The following is a 13320-nucleotide window of genomic DNA, read 5'->3' as shown; positions in this document are numbered from 1 at the left end:
AAAAACCCCAAATTTCTGGGATCCAACAGAGCATTGGCACATGCTCCAAAAAGTGATCTTTAGCTTTTCCCCCCTGGCACCAGCGTGTTGGTGATATTCCCGATTTCAGGCAGAGCTCAGGCAGGGTGGTTCTGTTTGGGAATGCCCAGGAATGAACTCCTGGCACCTCTGGGAGCTTCATCCCAAGTGTCCCAAAGGTAGGTCCAAAGGCAGAGCTGGATCCGGACTCCACATCATCCAAATCCTCCCCAAAATTCCCAGCAGCTGACTGCTCCTGCTGGCAACTGCTGACCCCTGAGCTGTGTTTGTCCCTTCAGATCAGACTCCCCTTGCAGGATGGGAGAAGGAGCAAATCCATAGAAGAGCGAGAGGAGGAATATCAGCGGGTCAGGGAGCGGATATTTGCACGAGAGGTAAGTTTGGATCCCTCACCTGCCAGGATCCTCCTGGAGCTTTGGGCCACAAGGTGGCCTTGAATATGCCAAGAGGTCAGACCTTGGCATTGCCTTTTCTACCGATTTCCCAGAATTTTGGGGAATGTGCCAGTGAATTCCAGCTCCCAACAAAGATGTCTGAGATATTGGGGTGGAGGAGTCACACCTGCACTCTCCAGTCTGCTCCTTCCCTAAAATTTTCAGGGAGGAATGGATGCAGTCCTGTTCCTTGCTGCCCAAAAGGTTATAAGTTTATGCAGTGGCATTTTTGGGGTGAGGAGAAAACCTTTTCCTGCCCCAAAGGGAGCAGAAGCTGCATCTCCCAGTTTCTTCCCAGTGCTGCAGCTTCCACCTCCTGACCCAGCAGTGCAAGGCTCTGCCTTTCCAGGAGGAATTTAGGCTTTCCTAGAAGGAATTTGGGCATTCCCAGGAGGAATTTAGGTCTTCATAGGAGGAATTTGGGCATTCCCAGGAGGGTGGGTGTTTGTTGTCTGTCTCATGCAGTGTCCAGCTTGGTTATTGCTTCCTGAAATCCCTGCTCTGTGCTTGGAGCAGTGTCCCACACTCACATCTGGCTCAGAGGCTGCTCTGGGAGTACTCCCAGCTGGAATCAGCTCCAAATGCTGCATTTAGGACATTAAAAAAACCCTTTCTATGCCTGGCTTTGATTGTCATATGAACAAAGGTTCCATCAAAGCTGATGGAGGAGGGAGCTGAGGGCTCAGATTTGAGAGGTCACAGGGATCAGGAAAGGGCCTGGATGGAGATGCACAGGGAGCTGGTGTGCAGGAGGCTCAACACCACACCTCAACACACTCTGTGTCCCAGCCTCACCCTTTGGAATCCCCTGGGTTTGTTCTTTCTGAGTTACTAAGTCTCCCTTTTCTTTCCTCCCCATCTCTGTTCCTGCTCCCAGTCTGGCCAGAACGGATACCTCACAGACAGCAGGTGAGTGCAGCCCCTGGGGGTGTCTCCAAAGCCCTGCACGACTCTAAAATGGTTCTTTTCCCTCACCAGAATGCTTTGCTTGTAGCTCTCACAGACAGGCAGATTTGATGGGATTTCTGTGTGATTTATTTTGTGCCATGTCCTGCTCAATCCCACCGTGCACAGCTGCTCGTGGAGTTACGAAGGTGTTTTCTTTGCAACATCAATTTCCAGTCCTTTTTTTGGCTGATTAATCAATTAAAAAGGAGGGTGGGAATGGCAGGGAGGAATTCCAGCAGTTTTCAAACCCTTCCACCTCTTGTTCCCCACAGGGATAGGAAATCCCTGCCCTTACCCTGCCAGGATAGCATTAGGATCAGGCAGGGTTGTCCCTAATCCCTGATTATCAAGGCTGGATGACTTAGTGGTGACAGTGAAGTGTCTTAGGCTCCATCTCAGCCACAGGAGCTGCTGAAGGCACTAAGAATATGTTTGAGGAGCATTTTCTTGTTAAGCAGTTTTCCCATGGATGAAAGGACTGGAGTGAGGCTGATGAGTCACCCAGCACAGCCCTGGCTGCCCAAAGAATGGGATAAAAAGGGACAGAGCTCATCCCTGCTGTGCTCTGCTCTCCCAGCCCGAGCTCTGGAGATGGGGCAGCTCTGGGTGGGACAGGACAGGACAGGAGGATCTGAGCCAGGCAGGAGCAGCTTTGTCCTGGAAAATGCAGTGTCCTGAGCACAGTCACAGGAGCTGTCCTGGGGTCTGCCTGTGTCAGGGACAGCAAGGACACTTCTCAGATCCATGGGGCTGGAGTAAAACTCCCCCAGAATGGAGCAAAAACCCCATTGCTGGTGTGGCTGCAGCTTTGGGAGCTGAGCTGACCCAGGGCTGTGCCAAGAGCTTCCCTGTGGTGCCCAGGCCCTGAGGAGCTCAGCTCATCTGCCCTGGGCTTTCCCTGCATGAGGGAGGGGAGAGGGCCTCTCTCATTTGAGCTCTCTAGGGACATCACCACTGTGCTGCTTTTCCAAGAGATGCATTTTTGGCTCTCACACACTCCCAGCATCCCAGGACATCACCTCAGGAGTTCCTTCCAAGCCTCTTTCTCTGAGCCAGGCTCAGCAGCTCTTCCTCTCCATCCCTCCCCAGGGAAAGCCTGGGTTCCCATTCCCAGCTGGGGTGATGTGCTGATATCCCATAAAATCCTGCTGTGGCCAGAGCTGGCCTGGGCTAAGGGAGGGGGGTCAGTGAGGGCTCAGCTCTGGGGGTGGTGATAGCCCAGAATCCTGGAATGGTTTGGGTTGCAAGGGATTTTAAAAACTCATCCCTTTCCACCTCCCTGTCTTGGACAGAGACTTTCCACTATCCCAGTTTGCTCCAAGCCCTGTCTAACCCTGGCCTTGGACTCCTCCAGGGGTGGGACAGCCACAACTTTGGGCAAACAGGCAGAAATCCTCAGCAGGGCTGGAGTGGGAATTGGTCTCCAAGATCTCCATCAGCCTTGTCTCCAGGCCTTTAAAAGCTCCCTGTTCTGAGATGGGGAGGTCCAGCACAGGATCTTTTTCTGACCCTGCTGGGGTCTTTTCCAGGCTGAGGAAGGGGCCAGGAGCTGGCTGTCACCACAGTGGCTGGGCCACCACAAAAACCTGTGCCTTGGGGAGATTTTTGCTGTCAGACTCCCCCTAAAAGGATCCCAAACTCAGCTGCTGAATGTCTCCTGTTGCAATTATTATATCGAGACACACTGGACTGGCATCACCACCAGTCCTTTATTATGAAACTTTTCATGCTTTCTTTTCAGTGAACTTCTTTCTGACAACTCTGACTCCTCCTCTCCACTCTGCATAAGCAGCTCAAGCCCAGCCTGTCCCTTTCCCTGCTGCCTGACCCTGTCTGTCCCTCACACATCTTCTCACCATATCTGTCCCTTGCATGGCCACCTGTCCCTTCCTCCTCACAGCACAGCCAGCAGCCTCCATCCCAAACTGCAGCACGCTCTGGGTCTCGAGCTCTAACTGCAGTCAGTGGCCAGCTACCCCACTCCTTTATAACACCCAAATTCATTGGGCAGGCACTGAGGATGTTTCCACTCCTCAGTAATTCATCTTTAATGCTGGCTGTGGGTTTATGTACAGAATTATGAACGGGATGGGACTGCTGTGGAACATGCTTTGAGCTGCTTTATTTTTGAAGTATCAGTTTCATTTACATGGTTGGGACATTGGGAAGATGCCAGCAGCTCATGTCCTCAGCACCAGCTGCAGAACATGATGTTACAACTCACTTTGAAAGTTTTTTGACCAATCACAGAAAGCAAAAACACTGACAGTAGTTTTATCCAACCACTGTACTTTTGGTTAAAACAATGCTTGCTTATTTTGAATACAATACCTGCATGTAAGATTTAAAATACAATGCACAGAGATTCATTATTAAGCTTAGAACTTTTTTATATCGTACTAGATATACTTTTCTGCAGCTTAGGGGGTTATTCTAGCCAAGCTTTAATACACAGACCATTGTTCTATTTGTCCTTGCTTTCTACAGCTCATATAACTTTTCTGCTGACAAATCTTATGGCTACTGGTTAGTTTTAATTTAATAACAGCAGTTTTGCTGTTTCTGAGGCCTGCTTTTTGCAGCTTTCCCCAAGTCCTCTGATTTTAAGGATTCCCACAGATGAGGAGAGATTGCCCTCTGTGCCATCCTTTCAGCCTATCTTCCCACAGTCCCCACTGGGAACCTTTCAACCTATCTTCCCCACCCTGTACTGGGTGTACTGGTACAGCACCAGCATTTCTGCCACTGTCCCTTCACTGGAGCCCAGTTTGACTCCTGTGGTCTCTGCAGGGGCACCAGGGAGGGGCTGAGCAGAGCCTCTGGCAGCCGCCAGAGCAGCACCGAGAGCGACATCAAATCCCTGGAGCCGCGGCCCTGGAGCAGCACGGACTCTGATGGCTCCATCCGCAGCCTGAGGCCACCTGTCACCAAAGCCAGCAGCTTCAGTGGCATCTCCATCCTCACCAGGGGGGACAGCATCGGGAGCAGCAAGGGCAGCTCTGCCAGCAGGACCTCACGGGCAGGTACAGAGCTGCTCCCAGACAGGTGCCAAAGGGCACCTGGGAGGGTTTGGAGTGAGGAACTGGAGCTCTTTCCCTGTCAAAGGGCACCTGACAGGGTTTGGGTTGGGGAACTGGAGCTCTTTCCCTGTCAAAGGGCACCTGACAGGGTTTGGGTTGGGGAACTGGAGCTCTTTCCCTGCCAAAGGGCACCTGACTGACAGGTTTTGGGTTGGGGAACTGAGGCTTGTGATGCTCTGGTTAAAACAGGGCATGGGTGGCACCAGGATCTCGGTACCCTGGTGTGGATGTGCCATCTGATTGTGCCACTTGGTTCATCACCCACTTCCTCAGAACTCAGCATCAGCTCTCCCATCCCTTCAGCAGAGTTACCTGGGGCAAAGGACAGAGTTTGCTCCCAGCTCCTGCAGCTCAGAGTCCCAGTTTGTGTTGTTTTCTCTCCTCTGCTGTGCCCCAAGTTGTGTTGCCATTCCCTTCTGCTCCCAAAATCTCTCCCAACCCTGAGGATCCTCAGGATGAACCTCCTGGCTCTGTGCCTTGCTTTCCAAGGAGGAGGGCCAGGAAAAGTGTCAGCCATTAGTCTCATCAGACATGCAGTTACCTTGTCAAAGACTCTGTAATTGGGATCTGCCCACGATGTTCTCTCTCAGTGATTCACTGAACTCCTGGGAGTAAACAGCAGGCTTGAGTTCCAGAGCTGCTGGGAGCCAAGGAGAATTTGGCTGAAGCCAAAGGGAATTAGGAACCCAAGTGTCTCTGCTGCTTCAGCTCAGTCCTTCCTTGTCCATCCAGGTACCACAGAGCGCAGGGGACATTCCCCTGGCGTGTCACTGGTGGCCTGTTCTGGCAGCAGCTTCCTAAGGGATGTGAGTGCTGGGTGGGCACATCCAGGACACCTCCCCTCAGTCAGGGAGGAGCAGGATCCTGGATTTTCAGCCAGCTGCTTGGTTGAAACACCTGGACGGTGTTTGTGGGGGGAGGCAGCCCAGGCTTTGGTCCCATGTAATCCTGTGTGGTGTCTGAGCAGAACGTGGTGTTATCCCACTGGCCAGCAGCAGGTCCCAAACCCTTGGGAATCACCATTTTTATGGGCAGGAGAGGCAGATTGGTGCTTGTAGGCAAGAACAAGAATCCTTCCAGGGCTGGATCCCAGCACCCAGCCTGGCTTTGACACCACACCTTCATCTCCCAGTTCAGAGGTGCCCACGGTGCCTCCTGGGATCCTGTTCCCATCCCCAGCCCTGTGCTCACTCTGGGAGTTGCAGCCACCTCCAGGACTGATTCATGGAGTGCTGGGAGCACTTGAAGATCTGTCCCAGCATGTACTGAGCAGAGTGAGAGAGAAGCTGCCTCTTGACTCTTCCTGTAATTTTCCCTCCAGGTGCCCCCTGGGATCAGAACAGTTCCTTTCCAGGCTTTATATAATGGCAAGTGATTAGAAACATCTTGGGAGAAAGGGAAGAAAAATTGCAAAGGAATTGTCACTTGAGGGGGAAAAACACCAAGCCCACCTTCTTCCATATCCTCATGTTTATTCCATGGGGGTGGAAGTGCTTGGGACTCAGGGGCTCTTTTCCCATCCAGTCCCTGAGCAGCTGGCAGTGGAATATTCCCTCCTTGGCAGAGTGAGGCTGCTGACAGAGCTCCTCAGCAGAATCCCTGGAGATCAGCTGTGGAAATGTGGGAGATCAGAGGCAGAATTGGTTAAACAGCAGCTACTGGGCATTGAGCAATACTTGCACAACCCTTTTATTTCTGAAAGTAAGACCAGAATATTGAGGAGACACTTCCCAGCTGGGTGCCAGCAGTGTGGATCGTGCTCCTTCTCAGCTTTTTCTGCCATGGCAAGGGATTGCTTTCAGCCCTTTGCTTTTCTAACCCTGCCATCTCCCAGCCTTTTCCTGGGAGAAAAGAGGCTCTGTGAGGCTGTGGAATGGGATCTCCCACTCCCTCTGCTTGGGACAGGTCATGACAGTGTTGGTGTCCTGAGCTGGGACTGGGAACAACCCTGCAGCTCCTTCCCACAGCCCCTCGTGGTCCTGAGCTGATCCAGATGTACCTGGCAGCTCCCTGGTTCTGGGTGAAGAGCCTGCAGCAGGCAGGTGCTGCTGTTGGCAGCCAGACTCCTCTTCCCTGCATGTGGGGCAGAGGAGGAGATGCCAGGATCAGCTTTGGAGGCTCAGTGTGTGGCCCTGGCCATGGACAGGAGGGGGTACAAGCCACTGCAGTGTCAGCACCTTGTGAGCAGAGACAAACCCTGCCTGTTTGTCCCCGTGCAAGCTCCAGTGGGGACACGATTCCTTCACGCTGTTTTCTCCTGGATCCCAGCCCCTGCATGGCTCTCTCTGTTGCAGGTTTGGTGCTAGGTGCCCCCGAGGCCTGCAGCCAGTCCCCATCCTCGCAGCCCAGCCGTGGCCTCCTGCCCTGCACGGCCCCACAGCCGCCCCCGCAGGCCCCCGGGCTCCCCCCAGCCCAGCAGCAGCCGGCCATGAGCAGCCCCATGATGTCCCAGGTGAGTCCCACGGCTGGGGGGAGGCAGGGCCAGAGGAATCCCGGGCTGCTCTGGACTCACACTTGGGTTTGGGGGTCCCCACATTCACTGTCCTGCTCTGGCAGAGCAGGGGAAGGTTTGGCTTTGCTGTGCCTGAGTGGTTCTGGGGGATATCCCATCTTCCCAGCTCTGCTCCCCCAGAAAAGGGTCCATAGCCCTTGGATGAGTGGCAGACTGGAACCAGTAACCCTCAGGACCATCCTGAATGGGTGTTGGAGCTTCTCTGAAACTTCTGAAGTCCTGGGGGAAGGCAGACCTGGAGCAAGGCCAGGTGTGTTCTCTAGACCACACCACCCTGAGTTAAAGCCAAGGGATGTTCCATGTCCCACAGACTGCTGGGCTGCTTCCAAGGCTGGAACCCTTCAGGAAGCACCCATGGGTGACATCCCTGGGTACCATTCCTGGGACCAAGCACAGCCCAGCCCTGTCCTGCTGCAGGAGTGGGGATGGGATGGGAACCATCCCAATGCAGGGTTTGGGGAGCAAATCCATGTGATATGGGGGTATCCATGGCACCCTCCTATCCTACCTTGGTGCTGGATCTCAGCCTGCCCAGGGGCTCCTCTGGCATCACCTTGGACTCACTCTACAGCAAAGAGCTACTGGCTGTTCCCAGCTGTAGGAGAAGGGGGAGCTGGTACTTCTTGGGGTGGCTCCAGGGTTGTGGATCTGTTTGTGGAGGATTTGGGGCCTCAAGGAATGAGTTGTCTCCCTCTAGGGTGTCTGGAGCTGAACAGCAGAGTCCCTGGGTGGGATCTCATGCAGCATCACTGGCTTGTGCTGGGGTTTCAGTTTGTATCTTCTACTGTCTCCAGGGTTTAGGTCCTGGAAGAACTGATTTAAGGTGTTTGACTGTCGGTGAAGGGTCTGGAAATGCACTGACACCATGTCCATGTCCCTTCTGTGTCACCAAAGGTCAAATCAAAAGATCAAACCCCCCCATGCAGCACTGGCCATCACTGGGTCAGTGCCCAAAGCACAGTGTGTGGGTTTTAGTGAGGGGCTGTCACAAAGTGCTCCAGGTGACAAAGGAGAGGTCCCCGTGGAAGGTGAGTGTGTAGGAGTGGCCAAGGAGCACTGTAGGGAGTGCTGGAAACAGGAGGGACATGAGGGCTGTGCTGGGAGATGTGACTCTCCTGCTGCTGCTGGCCCTGGGGAACTCAGGTCGCTCTTCCTGCCAGGCCAGAGCTGCTCTGGGGCAGTCACTCCTCCCCAGCTCTGCAGAGCCTCTGGCTGGGCTGTGTCTGATGGGATGGATGCTGCCCTGGAATGGTTTCTGTGCTTCCCAACCCCCTGCAATGCCCCTCTGTGTTTGCAGTTGGCTCACTTGACTAACCTTGTTGTTCCTTCTTTCTCTCCTCCCTTCCTTTTCCCTCCTTTTCCTTCCTTCCTTTTCCTCCCTTCCTTTTCCCTCCTTTTCCTTCCTTCCTTTTCCTTCCTTCCTTTTCCTTCCTTCCTTTTCCTTCCTGGAATCCTTCCTGGAATCCTTCCTTCCTTCCCTCTCTCCCTCTCTCCCTCTCTCCCTCTCTCCCTCTCTCCCTCTCTCCCTCTCTCCCTCTCTCCCTCTCTCCCTCTCTCCCTCTCTCCCTCTCTCCCTCTCTCCCTCTCTCCCTCTCTCCCTCTCTCCCTCTCTCCCTCTCTCCCTCTCTCCCTCTCTCCCTCTCTCCCTCTCTCCCTCTCTCCCTCTCTCCCTCTCTCCCTCTCTCCCTCTCTCCCTCTCTCTCTCCCTCCCTCTCTCCCTTCCCTCCTCCCCCATCTCTCTCCACCCCTTCTCCGCTGGTCGTAGCCGGTCCCGGCGCTGCAGCCCGTTCCGTACTCTCCAAGCTCCTGCCCCCAAGTCCTCTTGCCAGTCTCTCCACCCCAGCAGTACAACCTGGTATAAACCCCAGTTCCTCTTCTGCACTGTCTGTTGTGCTCTGTGCTGTGTTTGTGTTGTGTGAGCTTGTGCTGATCAGGTATGTCCCGGACACTGACCCCTGGGGTTGGGATTCACGGAGCTCTGCCATGCCTGAGGCCACGGGGCCACCCCTGCTGGTCTTGGGATGGACAGATTGCAAGCCCAGAGCTCCCCAGCAATGCCTGTGCTCAGTGCTGGGGTATGGGGGCCCTGTGGGCTCAGCCAAGCCCCTGTGTTGTCTCCACGGGGATCTTTTGGGAATGGTGTCCCCCATGGGATGTGGCTGGGCTGGAGTCACCCCTGCCTGGTGGGACCCCACGTGTCCCCAACACCCCCTCAGCTCGCATGTCCCCCTGTCCTGCTCTGGGTCTGTGGCTCATGTGTGGGGGCCTTTTTGGGGGAGCTTCTCTCAGAGCAGGGAGAAGGGCTCTGCATTTACCAGCAGAGCTGTGTCTCACCTGCTGTTGTCCCACGTGCCTCTCTCCATCCTTCCCTTATCCCACTCCAGGCCGACGAGCTCAGCAGCCCCTTCGGGCAGATCAGCCTCAGCCGACAGGGCTCAACAGAAGCCCCAGATCCTTCCTCGGCGATGTTCCAGTCATCCCTCATCTCCCAGCACCCTCAGCAGACAGGATTCATCATGGCAACCCCTGGGCAGCCCATTCCCACCTCCAGCTACTCCGCCTCGGGGCACACGGCCCCCACTCAGCAGGTGCTGCAGCCCCAGGGCTACATTCAGCCTCCCCAACAAGTAAGGACACGAGGGGACATCCCCAGAGCTGCCAGGCCAGGGGCTGCTGGGGAGCGGGTCCCTTTGGTTTTTTCTGCTGCTAGTTGGATGGATCCATGCACAGGGGTCCAGGCTCTGAGTTTCACACTCCCCTGTTAGGCACAGGATGATCCCGTGTCCCTCTGAGCCCACGGGGCTCTTTCCTGGGACCCCCCCGAGCCACTCTTGGCTCTCAGCAGTGGGGGAGGGACAGGGCTGACACCTCTAAGCTCTCTTTGGGGTCCTGCAGGGCTTTATGACCTCTAGGATTGTCCCCTGAGCTGTGAGCAGAGTTGTGCCTACTGAGCTCTTGCACTACTGTGCTGGGAAAGGCTTGGAGGAGGAGGCTGGGAGGCGCGGGAAGGGGCTGCGGTTCCCCGAGGAGCCATCAGCTGGCCAGAGCCAGAGCCCTCCTGGCTGCTTCCCTTCAGCAGAAGCCAGGCCAGGTGAGAGAGAAAACTGGTCCTGGGGGACCAGCTTTCTTGCTCCTGCTCCCTCCTGTGTTCTCACCACTGGGTTTTCTTGCCTCTGATAGATTCAGGTTTCTTACTACCCCCCCGGGCAGTACCCGAACTCCAGCCAGCAATACCGACCCCTCAGTCACCCAGTGGCCTACAGCTCCCAGCGCCCACAACAGCTCCCCCAGCAGTCCCAGCAGCCAGGTAAGGGGGTGCAAGGAGGGGAAGGGGGCAGCTTTCCCCTTTCCTGCTGCGTTTGTTGGCTCCAAAGATCTCCCATGTGCTGTGTGGGGCCAGGTCGCTCTTCCCACTCTTTGCTGGACCTGCCTCTTGGCTGGGAGGTTGGGGTGCCTCTGTCTGCAGAGGCTCTTGTGTCCTTCCCCCTCTCCTCTGAGCTTGCTGGGGGAGGGCATGAGGTGGATTTAAGCCCCACTGAGGGGCTGCCAGGGGAATTTAAGGCTTCCCTTGGGTGTGTTTACATCTGCTCTAAGAGAAGCCCTTTCCTCACTCTTTAGCAGGAGGTGGGGACAGAGGCAGGATTTGATTCTCTAAGTCCTAAATCTGGGGCTGTTTCCTGTGTCCGTCTGAGAAAGCTGCTCCATTGAAACCCTGTTCTGGCAGGTTTACAGCCAATGATGTCCAACCAGCAGCAAACATACCAAGGTGTGGTGGGGGTGCAGCAGGCACAGCCCCCCGGGCTCCTCAACAGCCAGAGGAACAACATGGGGGGCCAGATGCAGAGCGTGATGGGGGTGCAGCAGGCACAGCCCCCCGGGCTCCTCAGCAACCAGAGGAGTGGGATGGGGAGCCAAATGCAAGGTCTGATGGTCCAGTACACACCACTGCCTTCGTACCAGGTGGGTACGAGCTGCTGCTCCCCGGGGTGGGGTGCTGGGAGGAGGCCAGGCTGGGCAGGATGTGCTCTGTTCCTGTGCCTGAGGGATGGAGCCAAAGGTGGGGATTGGCTCACAGGGCATGCCTGGGGAGGGCACATCTGTGGGACACATCTGGAGCAGGAGGACTGGGAGGGGCCGTGCCTGGGTGAGGTTGCTCTGGGCTGTAAGAAAAAAACCACCTGGAATCTCTTCACCCTGCTGGTGTCTCCTTGGGCCAGTTCTCCCTGCTGTTCCCTGTTACCTGCTGCTTTCCTCCCTGGCCAGGTTCCCATGGCCAGTGAGTCCCAGAACGTGGTCCAGCAGCCCTTCCAGCAGCCAGTGCTTGTGCCAGCCAGCCAGTCTGTGCAGGGGGGGCTCCAGGCTGGAGGGGTCCCCATCTACTACAGTGTCATCCCCACTGCCCAGCAGAATGGCACCAGGTAAAGCTCCAGCAGCTCGGGCCTTCCTGGGGGAGAAAGGGGAGCTGTGCCCACAGTGGGGGTTTTGGGGAGGTCCTGTCAAGGTTAGGAGTCAGCCTTGATGATCCTTGTGGGTCCCTTCCAACTTGGGAGATTCCATGATTGTCTTTGGTGATTCCATGTGGATCCTGTGATGATGTTGGGTGGTTCCTGGTGGTTCCATGTGGATCCTGTGATGATGTTTGGTGGTTCCTGGTGGTTCCACGAGGATCCTGTGATGATGTTGGGTGGTTCCTGGTGGTTCCATGTGGATCCTGTGATGATGTTGGGTGGTTCCTGGTGGTTCCATGTGGATCCTGTGATGATGTTTGGTGGTTCCTGGTGGTTCCACGAGGATCCTGTGAGCATGGAGCACCCTGCTCCTGTGGCTGGAGGTGGGTGGGTACCACAGGTGCTGCTCCTCCCTGAGCTTGTCCATTCCTGGCTCTCTTGGTCAGGGCTTCCTGGCCACCAACATGTCAAGCTCCTGTGTGCCCAGCCCTCTCCAGAGGCTCCTGTGTGTTCAGCCATCCCAGTACAGAGGAAATAACTGGGAATAACCTGTGCAGATGTCCTGGCTCTTCCTCCCCATCCCTCTCCTCACCTGAGCCCTCTCTGCTCCACAGCCCATCCGTGGGGTTCCTGCAGCCTCCTGGCTCTGAGCAGTACCAGATGCCACAGTCCCCAGCACCCTGCAGCCCCCCCCAGATGCAGCAGCAGTATTCAGGTACGAGGGGCCACGGGCAGGGCTGGCATCGAGCCCATAGGTGGGATCAGCCTTTGGATCACGGGCTGTGGAGCTGCCACTTCACAGCCAAGTCTGGCAGCTTCTGTGCAAGGGCATTGCTCAGGCTGGGAATGCCACAGGGAATGATCAGGATGTGGCACTGGCTCGTGCCTGGCATCTCCCTGCCGTGCTGGGCAGTGGGGTGGAGGCAGCTGGGTGGGCTGTGGGTTGGTGAGAGCAGGAAGAACTGCAGATGGGGAGGCTGGGGATTCCTGCTCCCTGCCACAGCTGCTGGGAGTGAGCTGGTGCAGAAGCTGAACTGGGATGATGGAAGTCTGGACCTAGTGAGCTGCAGGATCTGGGTTCTGTACCTGGATCTGTGCTTGGAGCCTTTGTCTGGAGTTTTGTGGAGATGCTCAGAGCAGTCGCCGAGCTGCCATCCCTCAGCGTGGCCCCTGTGCTCCCTTTTCTCCTGGATTAAACATCATCACTCCCAGATGTAACCTCTGCTATCAGAGAGGAATCCCCAGAGGGTCCTGGTGGGGTTTTTCCAGCCTGAGAAAGTCATGAGTGGCAGAGGGGATAGTCCAGAGTGGACTGTGGGGAAGAGTGTGCAGTGGCAGGGACAGGCAGGTCTGTGTCTCACAGCACGTGTGTCTGTCCCCAGGGGTGTCCCCGTCAGGCCCTGGTGTGGTGGTGATGCAGCTGAATGTCCCCAACGGCCCCCAGGCCCCCCAAAACCCCCCCGTGGTGCAGTGGAGCCACTGTAAGTACTACAGCCTGGAGCAGCGGGGGCAGAAGCCAGGAGACCTCTACAACCCCGACACCAGTGCTCAGGTACTGGGGGGACTGGGAGGAGGCAGCTCAGCCTTTGGGGGAGGCTGGGGGGTCACCCCACGGGGTCAGGGTGGCTGTGGGAGTGGTCACAAGCACTGGGGGTGTCTGACACTGTCCCTCCCCCAGGCCAGCACCCAGCTGAACAGCCCCATCACGTCCCCCACCCAGTCCCCGACGCCGTCGCCCGTCACCAACCTCAACAGTGTGTGCACGGGGCTGAGCCCCCTCCCCGTCCTCACACAGTTCCCCCGGCCCATGGGCCCAGCACAAGGTAAGGGGAAGGTGTGTGGGCACAGCCCAGGGCTGG

The 13320-nt window shown here is 56.2% G+C and overlaps 1 protein-coding gene across 6 annotated transcripts in view; it reads left to right on the top strand.

The window, feature by feature from the left end:
* R3HDM2 (R3H domain containing 2) overlaps nucleotides 1-13320 on the top strand; it is a 42468-nt gene that overhangs the window by 26575 nt on the left and 2573 nt on the right. For 3 of the 6 annotated variants that reach the window (XM_088180764.1, XM_088180759.1, XM_088180760.1), the window contains exons 10-21: nucleotides 318-413; nucleotides 1351-1382; nucleotides 4212-4444; nucleotides 6796-6953; nucleotides 8779-8868; nucleotides 9398-9640; nucleotides 10194-10320; nucleotides 10738-10973; nucleotides 11277-11431; nucleotides 12076-12176; nucleotides 12844-13013; nucleotides 13140-13284. In XM_088180764.1, coding sequence (XP_088036890.1) covers nucleotides 318-413; nucleotides 1351-1382; nucleotides 4212-4444; nucleotides 6796-6953; nucleotides 8779-8868; nucleotides 9398-9640; nucleotides 10194-10320; nucleotides 10738-10973; nucleotides 11277-11431; nucleotides 12076-12176; nucleotides 12844-13013; nucleotides 13140-13284 — 1786 coding nt within the window. The remainder of the gene's footprint in view (nucleotides 1-317; nucleotides 414-1350; nucleotides 1383-4211; nucleotides 4445-6795; nucleotides 6954-8778; nucleotides 8869-9397; nucleotides 9641-10193; nucleotides 10321-10737; nucleotides 10974-11276; nucleotides 11432-12075; nucleotides 12177-12843; nucleotides 13014-13139; nucleotides 13285-13320) is intronic. The other 3 variants (XM_088180763.1, XM_088180765.1, XM_088180762.1) reach the window with 2 other exon arrangements.

Source organism: Sturnus vulgaris, chromosome 30 (genome assembly GCF_052056855.1).
Source record: "Sturnus vulgaris isolate bStuVul1 chromosome 30, bStuVul1.hap1, whole genome shotgun sequence".
NCBI lineage: Eukaryota > Metazoa > Chordata > Aves > Passeriformes > Sturnidae > Sturnus > Sturnus vulgaris.
Note: the sequence above shows the minus strand (reverse complement) of the source record. Positions and strands in the feature narration are given on the sequence as shown.